Source organism: Dromiciops gliroides, chromosome 2 (genome assembly GCF_019393635.1).
Source record: "Dromiciops gliroides isolate mDroGli1 chromosome 2, mDroGli1.pri, whole genome shotgun sequence".
NCBI lineage: Eukaryota > Metazoa > Chordata > Mammalia > Microbiotheria > Microbiotheriidae > Dromiciops > Dromiciops gliroides.
In genome coordinates this window covers 375,514,164-375,535,375 of record NC_057862.1, presented here as the reverse complement: position 1 = coordinate 375,535,375, position 21,212 = coordinate 375,514,164, and the positions used below count along the sequence as shown (strand labels likewise).

Here is a 21,212-nt window from a genome sequence, read left to right as displayed (position 1 = left end):
CATCCCATGTTTGAGAGTCTTTGAAGACGGCCAATTGAATATATTTCGGGGAGAAGAAAAGGATGGTCTTTTTTGTTTATTTAAATATGTTTGGCTAATTGCATCAAAGCTTCAACAGCAGTGGAGAGGAAGAGAGAAGGACGGCCGTTATTAACTGCTGGTGACCAGCTGCTATAAAGCAGATGCCTAAAGCCGGCTTAACTGGTTATTAAAAACAACAGCAGTGTCCACTAGACACTAATTTAAGCTGGGCTTGCTGTGGCCGAGCTAGAGGAGAACTCAGGCAATTATCCAGACAATTCAGGGAGAAAAAGGAAGCCCAATAGCTGTGCCTCGATTTCTTTGTAAAAGGTCCTCTCCTTTGTTTTTTGTTTTTTTATTCTCTCTTGAATTTTCTGGATTATGGTAAGAGAAGTTGAGCATTTTAACCTAAGCCCAAACCCTGAAGCCTTTTCCTGCGTCCTCCCAACCCGGGCAGAGGGTGAGGGGTTGGGGAGCAGGCAGAATACAAGAAATCAGACGGGGAAAACGCCGCGCCGGCCTCGAGCGCATCTCGGACGCCCGGGTCTAGTTCTACTCCTTCCCCACGACCCTTCCCCTCCCCTTCCCTCCCCTCTCTCCTCTCCCCAGGCTGGACTGTATCACCCCGTCTCCTGGCAACTGGAGGGCGCTAGGAGGGACGTCATTTCCTGAAGATCCCGCGGGAGGGGGAGGTTGTGAGTGTGTGTGGGGGTAGGGGCGGGGTGAGGGTTGAGACGTCGGAACAAGCTGGAAGCAGAGGCTGGAGCTGGAGCTCGCGGGGCGGGGAGCTCAACAGTTAGCAAAAGTGCCCCGCTGCCGACCTGAGGAGGCGGCGAGCGCCGAAGCGGCCTCGGAGCATCTTCTCCGGCTCGTGGGACAGCTCCAGAGCACTTCGGGTACCGGTCTCTCTTTGCATTTTGGAGGCGGGGATCCCTCCATCTACTTTTACTCAAATTTGCATTTCGGGGAAACCTTTCGCGGGGGACGTTCCTGGGCTCCGGACATGCCCCGAGATCTTTGTTTGACAGCTCGGGGCTCGCCCAAGCTGCCTTGCCGGGTACTCCAGGAGTAGAACCCCCGATTGAAGGGGTGGGGTCCCCCAGGCCAGGGAGAAGTGGCCTGGCTGGGGGAGCCCGGGAATAGTCTGACTTGTAGGTGGGGGAAGGAGGAGGTCCGGCGCTGCAAAATTCTCAGCCTCCAGCCCCATCAAGCCGCTAGGGCTCCCCGCTTCAAAGCGATCCTGAGGTCGGGAGATGAGCACCCAGTTGGACCGCCTGTCGGTGACCTCGTCCTCCACCGGCTCTCTGGGCTCGGCGGCCGGGGCGGCGGCTGGCTCGTCTGGCAGCGGGCTCCGGCTGCTGTCGGGCAACGTGCGCAAGCTGCACCATGCCCTCAACTTGCTGCTGAGCGATGCGGAGCGGGAGCAATTCACCCACTGCCTGAATGCTTACCACTCTCGGAGGAACGTCTATGACCTGGTGCGGACCCTGCGCCTGCTGCTCGACAGCCCGGACAAGCGGCAGCTGCTGCCCATGCTGCGCCTGGTCATCCCGCGCTCTGACCAGCTACTCTTCGACCAGTACACGTCTGAGGGGCCCTACCTCAAGTCCCATATAGCATCCGCCCCCGGGGGCGCCAACGGGGCCGGTCCGGGGCTGCTGGACGGCGCGGCCGCTGCCTCTCCTCCTCCTCCTCCTGCCGCCTACTGGCTCCCCCAGCCCCAGTCACTGTCCAGCCGAACGTCCCAAGTGGACTTTGGCCCTGGCCCGGAGGGGGCGCCCCTGGAGGAACTGCGCGGGGAGGTGCGGCTCGTGAGTCTTAGGAGAAGCAAGACCAATGAGGGTCTCGGCTTCAGCATCCGAGGGGGCTCTGAGCACGGTGTGGGAATTTACGTGTCCCTGGTGGAACCAGGTTCCCTGGCGGAGAAGGAAGGGCTAAGGGTGGGCGACCAGATCCTGAGAGTAAACGACAAATCTTTGGGCCGAGTGACCCATGCTGAAGCGGTCAAGGTAGGTGCAAGAGGGACAGGCAGGCAGCCTTGGACCCAGGAACGAATTATTGACTTAAAATTCCCTGCTAATTTTGGGGTAGGGGGCATAACGCAGGGATTAGCCCTTTCCTGGCAGAAAGTTTTTGGTGAGCTCTCTAATGTCTTGCAGAGTGTGTGGAGAGGCTTCCATCCTAGTGACATCCACCGTGGTTGTAATAACAGAGTTTGTCTTGGCTCTCTTTAGGGGTGAGAGCAGTTTTCTGAAGCCTGCTTTGTCTGCCTACACCACTTATAACTCACCACCCAGGTACTGCTACTGCTTCCTAGATCCTCCGTGGAATAGTCTCGGGTAGTGCAGCCCCAGGCTTGGATTCTTGGGAAACTGACAAGGAGAATAGACACCTGCTCTTTCCACTTCCTGTGCTCTGCTCAGTGTTCCGTGACCCCTGCGTTCTGAGACAGGTTTCTAGTCTGCGGTGAATTCGATGCAGAATCACCACAGGAGAATCACAGACTTAGAACGTAGAACATAGGATGTTAAAACTGGAAGAGAACTTATAGTCCATCTCCAGTAATTTTGCAGAAGAGGAAACTGAGCCCTTGAGAAGGGAAGTAACTATTAGGAGGTACCAGGATAAGTAGTCGAATTGTACCAGAACCCTGGCCTCCTCAGTCTAGTGTAGAGTTCTTTGCACTGTACCATCCTGTAATTAGCAATTATTTCCTGTTCCCCTCACTTCACCCTCCCCCCATCTCCTTTGGGAAGCATCTCTGCATTAAATTTCATAGGAATTCATAGTATTTAGAGCTGGAAGAAACACTAGTCCATCGAGTCCAACTCACTGTTGTATGGAAGAAGAAGCTGAGGCCCAGAGGTTAAATGACTTCACTATCATGTGTCATAAGTAGAAGGAAGGGACCTGAGTTCAAATCCAGCCTCGGACACTTGACAATTAACTTGGGCAAGTCACTTAACCCCAATTGCCTCACCAAAAAACAAACAAAAAAATAAGTAGAAGAGACAGCATTTGAACCCTCATTGGGAATGTCTTTTTTTTTTTTTTTTTTTTGGTGAGGCAGTTGGGGTTAAGTGACTTGCCCAGGGTCATACAGCTAGTAAGTGTAAAGTGTCTGAGGCCAAATTTGAACTCAGATCCTCCTGAATCCAGGGCTGGTGCTCTATCCAGTGCCACCCAGCTGCCCCGGGAATATCTTTTTAACTCTTAGAAGGAACTTGGCATGTTGACCATGCCATACTAGTGATAGGAATACCAAGTGGGTAGATTGAGGAAAACTTCTTTTGGGTATCATTGTAGCTCTCCCCCCTTCTTCTCTCCTCTCTTTCCCTTTCCCCTCCCACCAATTCATCTTTACCTTTTAGCACTTCATATATTTATAAAGAAATGGTCCGTTAACCTTATCCCTTTAAAGGTATGTAGTTCACAGATGATAAATGTATTCTATGATGACATGTGATCTAAATGGTGATTTATACATTCAGATGCAATTTTACTAGCAACTTAAAGACTATCTAGCTATTTAATCATTATAGAGGTGTGAAGCAGGAAATTTCCAAGCTTTTAGAGGGCTGAAAGAAAAAAGAAGTGATAGAAACACTACATCCACAGTCTGAATTGTGTGCTATGTCAAATTTAGTTTTGTCTTCCCATTTTAAAAAAATAGTATAGTGAAGAAGAATACCACCTAGTTAGAGGAGAATCTGGATCCTTGGAAAGAGCCATGCTGGGCTAAGAGTGTTGCTATTAGACAGGGACCCAGAGTTTGAGACAACATAAACAGAGATGGAAACTTGACAGAGTGCCAGCCCTTTAGCAAGGTTTATTTACCGTTGGCACTTGGAAAGCAAAATTTAAAATCACCAAGGCAAGCTCCTGAAGTTTCAAAGCCTTTTTTTTTTCTTTTGGCAATGAACATGTACTTTATTTAAACAGAAGTTTCCCAGTTAGCTTTAGGGATGAGCCATGTTGTGAATTCACTGTGTAGAAGGGCTACCTTTCCTGAGTTTCTGTGGCTTGAACTTCAGTGTTCTACAACTTGAATTCCAAGGCTAGGCTGTAATGGTTATTTCGACATGATGAATCTCTTCATCTTCCCTTTTAGTCTACACTGTCCCATTACTTTACCAGAAAGGTACTTCTGAAGCACATTAAAATGCAAAAAGCAAAACAAATAACCCTCTGGTTTACTGTTAACATTTTGAAAACCCTGAGGATATCCAATACAGAACACATCCAACACAGACCAAAGGTCTGATTTCAGTGAGAGTGAAGACTCTGTCCATCTTGGAATCAATAGAATGACAAGGCTGGAAGGGACTTTTGAGTTCATCTAGTCTCATCCCCTCATTTTACCTTGAAGCCCAGAGAAGGAAAGTGACTTGCCCAAGGTCACATATTGTTAAAAAGTAGGACATGAACCCAGGTCTTCAGATTCCAAATACATTATTCCTTTCACTTAAAACATACTGACTTTTAGTCTTAATGTCATTGGTTCTAAGAAACGTGCACTGTCTAGGCACTGTCAACTCTCATTTCCCCAGACATTTATGTACATCCTTTAAATAGAGAACTGTTAATTCTTTTCTGTGAAATTAGGATTTTCTCTGTTAAATGGAAGCAGATGGAGATTTAAGGGACTATTTCCCCATCAAAAGCAGAATACAATGATTTTAAGAGCAAGATGTCTCCTAGCTCTACCCTCAAGAGAAGCCTGAAGTTCTTGGTGGTATGAGCTTTAAGCTGAAGATGTCCAAAATCCACTGCTTTTTCATCCATAAAATGTTATGTCTTAGGCTATGGGGTCTAATTTGCCACTCTACCCTACTCTTATATAATTGGTAGGAAAAATCTGCTGAGATATTTTGAATTCTGTCTCTCTTTCGTCACAAATAATAGGGCTCATTCTCAAAAATGCATTTTTGATATTAACATCTCTTGCATGTGTCTTATTTGGAGGTGAGAGGTGAGTGTTCTATGCTCTTAGAAGGAAGGATCAGTATCCACAAGAAAAATCAAATTGCAGAAGTCAGGTCACACCCTAGAAGTGATGAGTCAGACTCATACTCCTCTCATAAGCCCCACCCCTCCCCAAACCCACCAACAGCTTTGCAAAGTGGGGACTGCATGTTGCAAGGTGTCTTCATCTTTTAACTGATGAAACAAACATTGATCACCACCCAGAGGCAGGATGTTGGTGATGAATGTACAGTTCTATGTAGAAGTGCATAGCTTCCCTCCTTGGAAAGCCTGTTTACCTGGAGGTAGCAATCACAGATCTTGATATAAATGCAAGCCCTTTTATTTACAACTTCCCCCTAAACATTTTTGGCTTGGTTTTGATGTGACTCTTTTGAGTGAATGATGACAAGCATCACAAATCCCAGCTTTCTTTCCTCCCATTGCTATTCCTCTGTTTATCTGACAGAGTCTAATCTGCTGGGATTTATTTTTTTTCCCCCTTCTGTACTCTGCCTTTAAGATAAGACTGTAACCTACCCAAAAGAAAGTTGGCTGAAGACGTGATATTCTGAGAAGGGAATCTTGGCATTCAGACAGCCTCACACTAAATCAGGAAATGGTAACATAAATTAATGGGCTCCATACTGAACCGGCTGAAAATTTATTCTTTTTCTCTGACCCCAAACATCAGCAATGGTGATATTTTTGTGCAAATGAGGTTTAAAACAGAAGTAGGATTCTGGCGCAGAAGAGAGCATTGTGAAAGCTTACAAGCCAACATGCATGTCCATTGGTCTGTGAGCTTTACAGTTCTGTGGGCATCAACGACCAGTGCTTCCAGGTATTCTGTTGTACATGTTTCATCCAAATTAAAATTAAATGACTTCATTACTGCTGCAGTTTCACCACCAGGAAATCCCATAGGCCTATTGTAGTGTGAATGGTTTTATAAGTGAAAGTTACATTCCCTTTTGTTTAAATTAGGGTTACTAAAGCCCCTTCTGTTCACCTCCTATAATATCCCAAGGAGCAATCAGTGCATATTAATATGTCATTGTATTTGGTCTGGCCCTTTCTGAATTACAAATCTGTCAGTTGCCAATTTGTAAAACACGGTTATCTGAGACCATTACAAGTTATTACCAAATCTTCCTCAGCCTGTGAAGTGCAGTTTCCCCACTGATCTCTTTCTTTCCCTTATTCAGTTTGGAAATAGTATAGAACATTTTTATTTGCACCCAAGAACTTTCCAGGCACTTAGCCCAGGGGCCAGATGATTCTTGAGTATTAAGGACAATATTGAAAGATTGCTACTAATAAATTTTTATTAGATTTATTTCCTGTTGTTGCACATATAAGACAATGGTGATTTTAGACATTTCTAGGGTCAATTTCTTTAACAAAATGATTCATATCATATATGTCTCTATATACACACACACACACAGCTCTGGTTGCTAGTGGGTTTTTTTTTTATTGTACTTCTCTATCAACCTATGCTGTGAAGAGTAAATATTCTTTTAACTAATTATTTCTTTTTGGGGGTCTTAATCAGAGAAGTGCTTATAGGGGAAAAGGAGGACACTTTTTATGGGGGGGAAGGACTGATATTTTTGCAACAAAAAAAGTTTTGTCATTTTGGACCTTATATCTCTGCTTCTTTTACGGATTGCTAAGAATCAAAGCAGGAAACTCATTCATTTAAACATCAAAAAAATTTAGAATAATTCCAGTCATTGATGCTTTGTGTTTTTAAGTCACTGACATTTTCCTACCCCAACCATGGTCCAGTTCACTGCTGATTGTTAGCTTATCATGGATGCATCATATGAATAGAAAGTTCAATGAATCAGATCTTTTAACCTCCAACCAATTTTTTTCATATTCCCCTAGAATTAAATGCTATCAACACATAGAGCTAAACAAAGTATATGTGTAGCCAAATCTTATTGGCCAGGGTGGATAGCACATTCAAGTATATACAGTGTGTGACTACATCGATGAACACAACTAGAGAGCATGTGCACATTGCCAAAGGATTAATGATCATCTTCTTATAAGGCCTGTTTATTGAAACAGGCTTAAGGGCTCTTGCTATATAGCTCTGTTTCCAGAAAGATTCATTTACAACCCAGGAGGGAGCAATCCATCTTTCTTCCCTAGGAGGCTCAGGGCAAGTCACTACAAGGACAGTAGGAATGTGATTAGCAGGAACTACATTTGTTTGTACCTCGAGTTAGCTGGAGGCTAAAACAAAAATCTTTTCTAACTGGATCTTGTTTTCCAGACATAAACCTCATGTTACCTCGAATTTAAACACAAATAGCCTCGATTGCCCTGGGGTTCCTTGTTGGCTTTTCTCTACTGAAGACATTTTTATTTTGGTAGTTTGGCAAACTCAAAGGGCGTCAAAATGGAATAAAGATCACTCAAAATTCCATTTGGACCACTTCTTATTGGCCATGATGGGCAGTACCAAGAGACATGAATGTATGTCCTTTGACTTTGCTCTATTCAAATGATATAGAAAGGAAAAGACTGATTGTCTTGGGAACAAGGGAATGCAGAACCTGCAAGTGATGTGTGCCCAGTTTTCCACAGAAGGCCACCTCATTTGCTCTTTATTAATCATACCCAACACGGCCAGAAGGCTGTCTGTCATCATGGAATAGTTTAAATTATTTTTTAAATGCTCGTTTTATTTCTTAAGTTCAGAATAAAATAAATAACATTTCAAAAAATACATTCGGAACTTCAGAAATACTTAAAAAACCCATTTCTATATACAAAGTAGAACACAAGAAGAAGACTATCTGTAAAACCATCAATCTTTATTACTTATAGCTCGCTTTAAAAAGTTTATGATAAATCCAACAGAATATTTTCAAAGCTATCCTGTTTGTTTCTTTTTAAACATCCTTCTGTTCTCTTATGTGCATTAAAAATGTTTCTGTGACACTTTTATTTGGGCAATACTATACTAACTTTCCAAATACTCTCTTCTCCCCTTGGCATCCCCCATTTTTTGCGTCAAAAATGTGTGTATCAGGAAGCTAGGTGGTGCAGTGGATAAAGCACCATCCCTGGATTCAGGAGGACCTGAGTTCAAATTCTGCTTCAGACACTTGACACTTGGTAGCTGTGTGACCCTGGACAAGTCTCTTAATCTTCATTGCCCCACCCCCCCAAAAAATGTGTGTATAATTCTGTTCCTCATTATGTGATACTTTATTTTTTGTTTATTTTTATTTTTATTTTTTAGTGAGGCAATTGGGGTTAAGTGATTTGCCCAGGGTCACACAGCTGGTAAGCGTTAAGTGTCTGAGGTCGGATTTGAACTCAGGTCCTCCTGAATCCAGGGCCGGTGCTCTATCCACTGCGCCACCAAGCTGCCCCTATGTGATACTTTATGAGCATTGAAAAGAGTCCTGGCAATCCCAAAGGACTAATGATGAAGTATACCCTCTACCCCCAAAGAAAGAACTGATATTGATTGAACACAGACTGAAAAGCATGCTATTTTTTTACTTTCTTTCACTTTTTTCTTTTATTCAAGTTTTCTTATATAAAATGACTAATATGGTAATGTTTTACATAATTGCACATATATAACCCTTATCTGATTGCTTACTGCCTCAGGGAGGGGGGAGGAGAGGGAGGAATAGAATTTGGAACTCAGAATTTTAAATAAAATATTTATTATTTTTTAAAAAAGAAAATAAAAACAAATGTAAATGAAAAAGAAAAGAGTACTGGATTTGGAGATGGAGGCACTTGAGTTCAAATCTTGGTTCTGACACTTACCTTGGACAAGTTTTTTGGGCATCATCTCTGAGTCTATAAAATGAGAATATTGACTCTCTGAGGCCTTTTCTTGTTCCAATTGGGTAATCCTATGAAACTAATGCATGTCAGTGTGGCATAGTAGACTAGAACCAAAATCTTCTAACTTCTGCCACTTCCACTTACTAGCCATTTGACATTGAGATTGCTCCGATCTACAATTTTCTCATCTGTGAAATGGGAATAATAATACTTGTATTATCTATCTGATGGGGGTATTTGACAGCTCAAATAAGATTGTACATAAAGTATATTTAAAATGTAAAGTGCTTTAGGAAAGTGAACGGCTCTTATGATAGTGGTTCCCTTTTTATTTCATACAACAAACCTCCCTACTCCCCCACTCCCAGAAACACCATTCCTGACAATGCCTTTGAAGAGAAGCTGTTCTCAAGCAAAGATAACTGAATGCTAGCAACTCTTATAGTTGAGATCACTCAGTTCATTTCCTTTGTCCCATAGCTCTTAAAACCCCAAATCACGCTTCCAGAAGTATGTAGGTCTATTTCAGTAATGCTCCTGTCTCCAAGATTCCAAAATAGAATAATTTCTGCATTTGGAAACAATAAAAGATCCAATTTTAGGTAAAGTACATTTTCTGTACAAAGCATGGAAGACATTTCAAAGTCTACTCTCAAGCAAAGCAAATAACTCCCAAGTTTAAACTTTTCCCTTTATATTGAAAAATATATTGAAGCTGATTGATTTTTCAGCCCCATCCTCCTTGCTTCCCCTGTTGAGAATTACAGTGTTCTTAATGCTAAATTGGCTGAGGTTTCGCTTGAACTGGCAGTCCATTCTGGAGCTATTTTTCCCCCAATACCCTGAGTGTGTGTATTAACAGCAACGCCTCAGCTCTGAATACTAAGCAAATACATCAGCCTGCAGTAAACAAAACCCGAGGGGCTATGTCTGTACAATGCTAGGAAAGCACCTGGATGAAAATAGAAAGGCCTGAGCACTCATCCAGATGTTTTATTTAAATGACACCAAACATCTGGTCATTCCCAAAGAACCGGATGCTTGACACTATGTAGAAAAAACCCCATAAGACAATGGGATTCCTCAATTTTACCACTGCATGTTTTGGCATTATAGAGACATAGGTAGAGAGCTCTAACCACTACCCTCCATTGCTATATTAGGGCAAGATCATAGGTTTGAGGTTAATTAGTTCACTAGGATGATCCACAGGTCAACTTGAATCCTATGACAGCACTGTTTAATTCTTCAAAACCAAAGCTGTTATGTTGATCTAGAAGTCAGAGGTTCTGTTGACTTAATAATCACTAGCATTTAAATATTACTTTAATGTTGAAAAAACTCTTTACATATATTATCTATTTTGAACCTCACAACAGCCCTTAGAGGTATGTGCTATTATAATCATCCCTAATTTTACAGATGAAGAAACTGAAGCATACAAAGGTTAAAGGACTTCTCTAAGGTCACACAGCTAGTGAGTTCTGTGGCAGAATTAGAACTCAGTTGTTTCTAACTCCAAGTCCAGAATTCTATCCGTTGTGCCAATTTATTGCCATAGAGATTAATCCTAAAATTCCCAGAACCAAACATTGTGATATATGCACTATATTCTTGTAAATTCAAAAAAAAATTTTATTCACTATACACACATTTATATATATATATACTCACACACATATATGCAGTATATAGGTACATGCCCATATATGCATATATATGGGGGTGCATAATATACACCCCCATATATAATACATAAGGGTGTACATAATATATTATATACACACACACCCACACACACTTTGATTTTTTGTGTCATTTAGACAAAACATATGGATGACTGCCCAGGCTTTTCTATTTTTATCTAGGTGCTCCTTCAGAATTGCACAGACACAGCCCCTCAGGTTTTGTTTACTGCAGACTGATACATTTGCTTAGTATTCAGAGGTGAGGTGTTGCTACTAATATACACACACTAACGTATATGTATGTATAAATGCCATATAATATATAGAACATTATACTGGATATTAGGAAAAATACATTTTAGAAAAATCACAGTGCCTCCCTTCACAGAACTTCCAATCTAGTACAGGGATAAATCACACACTCAGATGATTATCATACACAAGAATATCAGCATGTTTGAAAGGCACACAACAAAATAATATGTTAATTGCAAGGGAGAAGGTTGTTACAACTAGGGGTGAGAGGATAGGGGTCAGAATGGTCTTCATGGAGATGACACCATTTGAGCTTTGAAGCATGGGTAGATTTTTTTGGGGGGGTGAGGCAATTGGGGTTAAGTGACTTGCCCAAGGTCACACAGCTAGTAAGTGTTAAGTGTCTGAGGTCAAATTTGAACTCAGGTCCTCCTGAATCCAGGGCCAGTGCTCTATCCACTGCGCCACCTAGCTGCCCTGGGGTAAATATTTAACAGAGATGGAAAGAGGGACCTTCTAGGCTCAGTGAACAATATGAGCAAAGAGAGGCCCAAAAGTGCAGGGTATATTCTGGAAACAAATTTGTCTAGTTTGTCTGGAATATAGGATATATATAGGGAACAATGTGAGCTAAGGATGGGACTTCCCTAAATTATGGAGGGTCTTCCATTACCAAGTTGACAGGAGGGAGCTAATGAAGATTTTTGTGGAGAAGAGTGATATGACCAGAATAAGAATGATTATTCTGGCAACAACATAAAGCAATTTGGAGGAGAGTGCTGAGGTAAGAAGGACCATTAGGAGTCCTCATGTTAGTAGTGAAGAGTGGTAATGAGCATCAGCCCTAGGGAAGAGAGAGGAGGAGACAGATACCAGATATGGTGAGGAAGTGATATTGACAAAACTTGGTAACTGATTGGCTGTAAGAGATGGGTATGATGAGCCAAAGATACCACTAAGGTTCCAAACATTGGAAACAGGGCAAATAGTAATGCTACCAACAGAAAAACCCAAGTCAGAGGAAGGAGCAGGTTTAGGACAGTATTAGCCTTGAAAGCCTTAGGCTGTCTACACCAGCCAGGGCCAGGCCAAAGCAAAACAGATTTTGTTTAGGGGTAAAATAAAAACCTTTGGGCCAGATTAGAGTGATGAAGATACTCACTTATTTAGACTATTCAACTCTCCACAATGCCCAGTGTAAATACAGCTATGAATGGATCAGTCATCTAAATTAGCCTATCTTCTGTTTTCTTCTCACTGTAGTCATAAAACCTTATGAATAAGTTGAACCTCAGATATATCTATCTATATCTATATCTATATCTATATCTATATCTATATCTATATCTATAGCTATAGCTATAGCTATAGCTATAGCTATAGCTATAGCTATAGCTATATCTATCTATCTATCTATCTATCTATCTATCTATCTATCTATCTATCTATCTATCTATCTATCTATTTGTGGGGCAATGGGGGTTAAGTGACTTGCCCAGGGTCACACAGCTAGTAAGTATCAAGTGTCTGAGGCTGGATTTGAACTCAGGTCCTCCTGAATCTAAGACCAGTGCTTTATCCACTGCGCCACCTAGCTGCCCCCTTCAGATATATTTTCAAATTTTTTTCTCCTTCTAATTTATTTTTTGTGAGGCAGAAATAGAGACAGTGAAGTGACAGCTATAAAGACCAAAGATGTTGACTCTGTCCCCCTGGGAAAGAGCATTGCCCCAGCCTTGTCCCTCTAGCTTTATTTCACCAGCATGCTTCCAAGGAACTATGTGATGAGGTAGTCTAACTTCCTTTAACTGGCTTTGGAAGGTTAAATGACAATTTGTGCTCATTGGGAACTGTGCTGCTGAAAAATAAAGCCAACCCCCCAACTTTTGATTCACTGCATCTGAATTGATGCTAAAACTGTCCATAAAGGGCATTAGTAAAAACAGATGAGAACTTTCATTCTCAAAGTTTAAAGCAAGCTGGAAATCAACACAACCTTCAGAAAGATGCAGATCTAGGGGGCAGTTATATGGTGCAGTGGATAAAGCACCGGCTTTATCAGGAGGACCTGAGTTCAAATCTGACCTCAGACTCTTGACACTTACTAGCTGTGTGACCCTGGACAAGCCACTTAACCCTCATTGCCCCACAAAAAAAGATGCAGATCTATTTTTTCCTCTCCCTCTTAGGTATTTGCAGGTTTTCTCAAATGTAGGTGGGTTCATAATACCCCAAATAGACAATGGTCAATTCTTTGGTGCATGCTGAGTCAGCATCACCTGCATTCTTTTATTCATCTAGTTGACTCCCAGTCTCATTTCCCAGAGTGATTGTTTGAGACCTTTTTTACTTACCTCAAATCTCCATCTGCCTCTGTCCCATCCCTTTTTTTTTTTTTTTTGGCAGGGCAATGAGGGTTAAGTGACTTGCCCAGTGTCACACAGCTAGTTAATTGTCTAGTGTCTGAGGCTGGATTTGAACTCAGGTCCTCCTGAATCCAAGGCCAGTGCTTTATCCACTGCACCACCTAGCTGCCCAGTCCCATCCCTTTTGTATAAGGCGATCATGACTCTTGCTTAATCAAGATAAAAGGTATCCAATGTGAGCCCTTGCCCCACATTTTAGAACTTCTGTATTCTTCATTTTCTCTTCCTTTCCTCTTTATCTCTGAGGAATAAATGTGTCTCGTCCTTCCCAGTACTGGTTCAATGCCTCTTGGGCACATAGTACTGTACTAGACACTGACGGGGATCCAAAATCTGGATAAGACACAGCCCTTGACCTCCGGAAGCCTCTAATCTGGCAGAGGAATAGGATGTTATTACAGGTACACAATGATACCAGCCAAATGCATTAAAGAGCTGTAAACCCAAAGTTTATTTGAGGTCTAAAGGGCAGGGTCATCATCCTCAGGGGATCAGGAAAGGATCCCTGGAGAAGCATTTGAGTTGGGCTCTAAAAGGTGGGAAAGAAGGTAGCAGGTGAGGAAGGGACATTTCAGTCCTGGGGACAGAGATCTTGCTCTTATCAATCAACCAGCTTTCCCCCTCTTTCTTCAGTTTTCCCCTTTTCAGTGGTTCCTTACTGATTACCTACATGCATGCTTTGATCCCCCTTATTTAAGCATAGAGACTGTAGCTGCAATTTCACTGGAATAGGGAATACCTGAGTAAGGAGCCTCCTCCTACCAATGCAGGTCAGCATCTTCTCTGCATCCAGTATTTATCAGAAGTAGGACTTGAACATAGATCTTGGCTCTGAGGCTGGCTTTCTATCTGCTATGCTGTTCTACCTCACTAATGTATCCTTTAAAAAAAGTACCTAAAACTCTACTACTCCCTTGTACTATTCTCTTTTTTCCATCTTTTCATCACCAGGAATCTTGAATAGCCTATATTTGTTTTGCTTCATCAGTGCCACTTAGAAATTCCTTAATTACTTTATCAATATTGACCAGATGTGTCCTAATTGACAACTTAGTGCCCTTTTCTAATTCCCCATTCACCAGGATCTTTCCTTGTCTTCTTTCATCGTTTAATGAAAACTCTGCATTTTGCAGATGGAAACCTGAAGCTGAGATCTGAGTCTGGCTTGCCTAGAGCCACACGGGTGATTTGTAGAAGATTCAAGCTTGGAACTCAGACCTCTTGACTTCCTTTTAGTCTTCTTTCTATTATGTGGGGCAAACCAAGTTGTCGCTAAGGATGTCCATGAAGGAATATTTCCATGGAATTCCACAGGCCAAAAAATAGCTATGTCATTTTTGTTGTTGTTTTGTTGCTTCCTTTCTTAGGCAGAAAAAGGAAATTTTCTTCATTCTTCCTGGTCCTGTGGGCTGAAAAAGGCATGTGATTGTTCCTATACCATGGAAGATTCCACATCTATGTTCAATAATTCTGGGATCAGGGAGAGTGGGTGAGTGAAAAGGAAGAGAGAGAAATAAATTGATGCCAAGTTTCCAGGAGGGAAAAATGAATGTTTCTTTTTGAAGGCTTACTGTGGAAAGACAGTATGGTGAGAGTGGAAAGAATTCTGAATTGAGTATCAGAAGAGCTGGATTCTCATGCTAGAGCTACCTCTGATTTGCTTCACGACCTTTAGCAAGTCTGAGGACCTCAGTTTTTTCATTTATAAGGTGAAAGAATTGGACCATATGATGACTAATTTCCCCTCCAACTCTAAGGTTCTGTAAGACATGGTACAAAACTGTTTATGTTTCATAGCTCTTTTTTCACTGCTTCTCTTTTATCCTTCAGCCTCATAGAGGATCGAGAAGTGTGCTCTCTGTTTCTGTCTGTCTCTGTCTCTGTCTGTCTGTCTGTCTCTGTCTCACTGTCTCTCCCTCCCTCCCTTCCTTTCCTTTACCATCTCTTTATAACTTTCTTTTGGCAACCTAGACCATCTCATCCTATGTTTGAGCAGTCATCTCCTTGAAGATGACTCCTAAATTTGGCTCCAGCCTTGGCTTCTCTCCTGACCTTTAGTCCCAAATTTCTGACTACCTACTGGACATCTCCATGTTGTTAGCCTGTGAGTACATTAAACTCAACAGATTATGACTATGGGGAATAGTAAGTAATCCGTTTTGTCTGGAGTACAGAGTAAATTTGATAGGGAGTAGTGGGGGAAATGTCTAGACAAATCAAAGATGACTTAAATGCAGGCCAAAGAAGGTGGGCTTTTTTTGAAGAGTGGTAGGGAACAATGGTTGCAGAATATTGCATACATTTTCAGATGCAGTCACTGAGATGGTTAGTTTTATAATAATGTTTTTTTATTACAACAATGGGATCTAGGATTGGGGCAGCATTCTAGGGAAATAGCTAGGGTGTGAATAACAAAAGACATCAGTTTTAGAACCTAAATAATGTTGGTGATTTTGAGCTCTACAACTAAATAAGTATATATTTTTAAAAGTTTGTTTTTCTGTTCATGGTAAACATAGAAAATCAGTGGCATCTGTATGTTATGGACAAACAGATGGTATTTGGCTGATAGCATTTTATCACAGAAACCAGTGCCTTCCTACTGATATGTTGAGTTCAGGATATTTTTTGTTTGTTTTTGTTTTTTATGTTAATAACTTTACATCTGTCTGATTTGTGGGCTTGACTTATAATGTACAATTGATTTGTTAGTGTAGAGTTTTGTTCTCTTTACCCCTGAGAATTCCCAATTAAGGGAGGGTCATTCATCTTTCCCTGAGGATTGAAGGGAAGTAGTGAGGGAGGCAAGGGTTGTCAGTAGGTAATGAGTTCAGGGAATTCCATCAATTTCTTCACTTAGTAGACAGAGAAAATGTTATTGACATAAACAGATCCTCCTGAAGGATGGAACATGTCACAAACATTGATCCCAGAAAATAAAAGACTGCATTGCAAATCCATCCAGGAGCAGCCACAAGCTATTATATTTTTGACTCTAGTTATTCCTTGAAAAAAAAAAAGAAGCAAGAAAAAACTTTTTAAAGTGATTAGCTTAAATAGCAAAAGACTAAAAGCCCAGGTTGGTGGATAATTGAGGAATTGCATCAAGCAGGAATCAATATCATTTTGGAATCTGCTCTGTCTTCTGTCTTTTTGAGTCATTTTTCATAGTGGTGGTCACTGTATTGGTGGTCATTTGTATTTATTGCAGACTTCTTGTAACAGTCCCTGAGGCACCCATATTTCCTCTCCTTTCTCTTATTCTCTCTATTTTCTTTCACAGGTGAGCCCAACTTTAATTCATAAAGACATTTAGAAGTATAATAAAATTCAGCAGGAATTGACTGTTCAAAAATGTCAGGTTCCTGGATCGGCATCCGGGTTCTTGTAGCTAAGAGGAAGAAAAGATTTTCTTTAGACTTTTCCTGTTTTTTGATTGATGGGTAAAATTGAGTTCATAAGAAATTACTTCAATGAACTTTCTTGAGAAAGAACAAGATCATAAAGGGAAAAGGGTGGTGGCAGAACCCTGGACTGCCCATGTTCTTTGTGGTAATATGCTGTATTCTCACTGGAAGAACATAGAATGTTAAGAGCAGGAAGGGTTCTTAGAGGTCATTCAGCCCCTTTGTTTTCCATATGAGGAAACTGAACTGCAGAGACCTTGCCCCAAATTACACAGCTTGTTGTTGATTTTTTTTTTTTTGGTGAGGCAATTGGGGTTAAGTGACTTGCCCAAGGTCACACAGCTAGTTAAGTGTCAAGTATCTGAGGCTGGATTTGAACTCAGGTCTTCCTGAATCCGGGGCCAATGCTCTGTCCACTGCGCCACCTAGCTGCCCCAATTACACAGTTTGTTAACAGCCAAGGCCAAGTGTCAGGAGCAAGTGGAGAGAAGAGAGCTGGATCTCCTTTGGAATCTACAGATGCTTCCTTTTTAGTGTCTCTTTTTGGGGGAGTGGAAATTCCTTTTAGCTCAGTTTAAAGCAGCAGAATTAAAAACTTTTTGAAAAATCCTTTTTTGTCCCCTTCAAACTCCCCAGGTGTCTGTAACACATTTGTGCATTTTTAAGCACTTACTTTATGGCATTAATAAAACAAAGAATCCCTTTTATTGATGACACTGCTGTTCTCTCAGTTATTCAGGTTTGAACCCTCCATATAGTTTCTGTTTCTTCTCTGCGCTTCACTCTCCATTTCCCATCAGTTGCCATGACATTGAATCTCTAGTACATCTAGTACATCTCTAGTACAACAAGAGACCTCAGAGTTAATTTAGTCCAATGCCTTCATTTTATATATGAGGAAACTGCAGCTCAGAGAAATTAGGTGATTTGCTCAACGTCATACAGGTAGTAAAAGGCAGAGCTAGGATTGATTTGAACTTCTGACTCCACATTCAGGGCGCTTTAAAAAATTCTTGTTGTTGTCCAGTCATATTCAGTTGTGTCTGATTCTTCATGAGCTCATTTGGAGTTCCCCTGGCAAAGATACCAGAGTGGTTTAATATTTCCTTCTCTAGTTCATTTTACAGATGAGGAAATTGAGGCAAATAGGGTTGAGTGACTTGTCCAGGGTCGCATAGCTAGTAAGTGTCTGAGGCTAGATTTGAACTTGTGTCTTCCTGACTCAGGGCCCAGTACTCTGTCTACTACAACATCCTTTAATTCAATTTTATAGAATAAAAAAATTCTATATTTATACTAGACACAAACAAAACACAAGTTGCCCTGTATATGGGAGAATAGAAAAAGATGATTGCGTCTGTAGCTGCAAAGTTAAATTAAGTAGAGTTTGCTTTTTTAAATCGTTTGCAATAAATTCAGTGTGTTACTTTCGAAGATATCCTACTTTTTTCTTGTTTCATTCTTAACTGCCTTCTGTTCTTATCTTCAATTCAATTCAATAAATATTTATTAAGCACCTACTATGTGCCTGCTACTGTATTCTTCTGAGTGCTAGAGATACAAATAAGAAAAAAGTCCCTGTCTTGAAGGAGCTTACAATCTAAGAGGGGAAGACAACATACAAAGGGAAGCTAGAAGGGGTGAGGGACACCCAGGGGATACCTGGCTCAGGGGCATCTTGTGTCTTGGAGTTGAAACTCGGCAGAACTGCACATGGAAAGTAGAGTGAGCTGAAAGTCCACTTTATGCTCTCTCTCTACAAAGGAAGACATTGGGAGGAATTTAGTACTCTACCCTCCAGGTCTCAAATAGGCAGTGAGGGGAGGCTGAGGGAGGTGATATCCAAGGCTTGAGTTAGCAGCATGGTGATAAGATTAGAAGTGATCTGTACATTTCATTTTAAATGATTCAGTGACCCTCTTTTCATTTTTTCTTTTGGGGGGCAATTTTATCATTAACCCCTCTCTTCTAAAGTTTCCTCCCCCCACCAAGGACTTTATCTAGCCCTTTCTTTTGCCTTCACGACTTCTTGCCATGCATTATACTTGTTTATATGTCATACAATGCTAGTGCCCAGAACAGTGAATAAACAATAAGCACTTAATAAATTGTTTGTTGAATGAATAGATGTACCTGGAGACCAGTAGACCAGAGACCTGGATTTGATTCCTGAATTGATCCTTGGCCCTTACTGTCTATGGGACTTTGAAATGGTCACTGCTTCTCTACATTTTACTTTACTTTTCTGGAAAAGGCAGAGGTTCACCTATCTCAGGAGTTCTTGAACCATGGATAGATTTCAGGGAGTCTGTGAACTTGGATGGGGGAAAAAAATCTTTATTTTCATTAGCCTCTACCCAAAATTTAGCTTTTCTTTCAATTATGAATTTTGGCAACAATCATCATTCTAAGAGGGAGCCAATAGACTCCACCAGACGGCCAAAATGGCCCATGACATAAAAGAGGTTAAGAACACTTGCCCTGAAAAAAAAAAAGAACACTTGCCCTGGATAGATGTACAAAGTCCCTGCTAATGATCAGTTTATGATCTTATGAAAACAGAGAAGATGTCCTTGCAAGTCATATATTTAAGGGTCTGTTGAGTAATTTGGATAATAGACTAATAGAGCTAGAACTACAAGGGACCTCAGAGGTCCTGATGTCACAGAGGAGAAAATTGAAGTCCAGGGAAAAGGAACTTGCTTAAGGTCACTCATGTCGTAGGTATCAGAGATGGAATGTGAACCTACATTCAGGAACTAGTGTTGCTTGCATTTTACCACAATCTTTTTTAAAATGTTTAATTCTGTTTATTTTCTTTTAAAAAATTCAGTTTTATTTTGTTTTCATGAACATCTGCCTTCTCTCTTTCCCATCCCATTCCTTTCCCCCACTGAGAAACTGAGAAAAACAAAACCTCTGTTACAAATATGTATAGTCAAGCAAACAAATTCCTGCAAATTCCAAAAGGCTCAATCTATACGCTGAGTTTATTACCTCTCTATTAGGAAGTAGGTAGTTTCGTCATGAATCCTTTGGAATTGTTGTTGGTCATTATGTTGTTGATCACAATGACCCAAATCTTTCAAAATTGTTTGTCCTTATGATATAGTTGTTATTATAAATTGTTGTTCTAGTTCTGCTCACTTCACTTTGCATCAGTTCATGCAAGTCTTCCTGGGTTTCTCTGAAACCCTCCCCTTCATCATTTCTTACAACACAATAATATTCCATCACATTTACATGCCATAACTTGTTCAGCTATTTTTCAATAGATGGACATCTCCTCAGTTTCTAATTCTTTGCTACTACCAAAAAGAGCTGCTATAAATATTTTGTACAGAGGCAGGTAGGTAGATAAAGTGTTCAAACTGGAATCAGGGATAACTGAGTTTAAATTCTGCTTTGGACACTTAATAGCTGTATGACAATGGGCAAATCACTTAACTGCCCTATGCCTGTTTCTTCATTTGTAAAAATGATGCTTATAATAGCACCTCCCTGACAGGGTTGTTAGGAGGATAAAATGAGATAATATTTGTAAAGTGCTTTGCAAACCTTAAAGCATCATATAAATGTTAGTTTTTATTCTTTTTACATATGGTTCCTTTTCCTTTTTCTTTATTTTTTTTTGGTGAATGGACCTAATACCATTGGTTCAAAAGTTATACATAGTTTAATAGTTTTGGGGAGCATAGTTCTAAATCACCTTCCAGAATGGCTGGACTAGTTCACAATTACACCAAGAATACCTGTTTTCTCACAGCCCCTCCAGCATTTGCCATTTCCCTCTTTTTGTCAACTTTGCCAATCTGATTTTTCTTGTCAACTGTCAATCTGAGTTGTTTTTAATTTACATTTCTCTAATGAGTGATTTGGATTTTTTTTAATATGCTATGGATAGCTTGTGACTTTTGGGGGACATTAACACTTGGATTTATCCCTCTTAAATTTATCTATTCAATATCCTTTGATCATTTATCAACTGGAGAGTGGTTGTTATTCCAACAAATTTGAATCAATTCCCTATGTTTTAGAAATAAAATGTTTATCAGAGAAATTTGCTATAAAGATTTCCCCCCAATTACCTGCTTCTCTTATAATTTTAGCTGAATTGAATTTGTCTTTTTAAAAAGCTTTCAATTTTTGGTAATTAGTTCACTGCTTTTTAATATGTATAATAGGTATTTCCTAGGATCATAGGTTTAGAGGTAGAAGGAACCTTAGAGGCCATTTAGTACAACTCCTTAGAATAAGGAGTGGCAGGTACTGACGGGGAGAACATCATCGCAGGAATATGTTGGGAAGGCAGGCTAACTAAGGAAGAGCTGACTTGTGGTACGATTGCTAAGGGGTTATGGTGGAGGTAGGGTAGAGGAAGCATGTAATCTGAAGCCTTCCTATTTTAAGATTTTTTGTTTTGTTTTGTTTTACTAAAAGTGCTGAGTTCATTTGTTTCTATGGTCCTGTGGGAGTACAAATCCTTCAATACCTTCTGAATTTCAGTACCCAGTCAACCCAGCCTCCTTATGACTGTAGGGAACAATCATTCTCATATTCCCCTATCCCTTTGGCTACTCAATACCATAATTCAAACCATTTCTAGAATTATTTTGGAATTT

General features: G+C 40.7%; 1 protein-coding gene across 11 annotated transcripts in view; it reads left to right on the top strand.

The window, feature by feature from the left end:
* The first annotated feature begins 734 nt into the window (after nucleotides 1-734).
* WHRN (whirlin) overlaps nucleotides 735-21,212 on the top strand; it is a 138,431-nt gene continuing 117,953 nt past the window's right edge. For 9 of the 11 annotated variants that reach the window (XM_043984613.1, XM_043984612.1, XM_043984610.1 and 6 more), the window contains exon 1: nucleotides 736-2,030. In XM_043984613.1, the coding sequence (XP_043840548.1) occupies nucleotides 1,275-2,030 (756 nt within the window). In that variant the 5' untranslated portion in view covers nucleotides 736-1,274. Of the gene's footprint in view, nucleotides 2,031-21,212 lie in introns of all 11 variants that reach the window. The other 2 variants (XM_043984607.1, XM_043984606.1) reach the window with 1 other exon arrangement.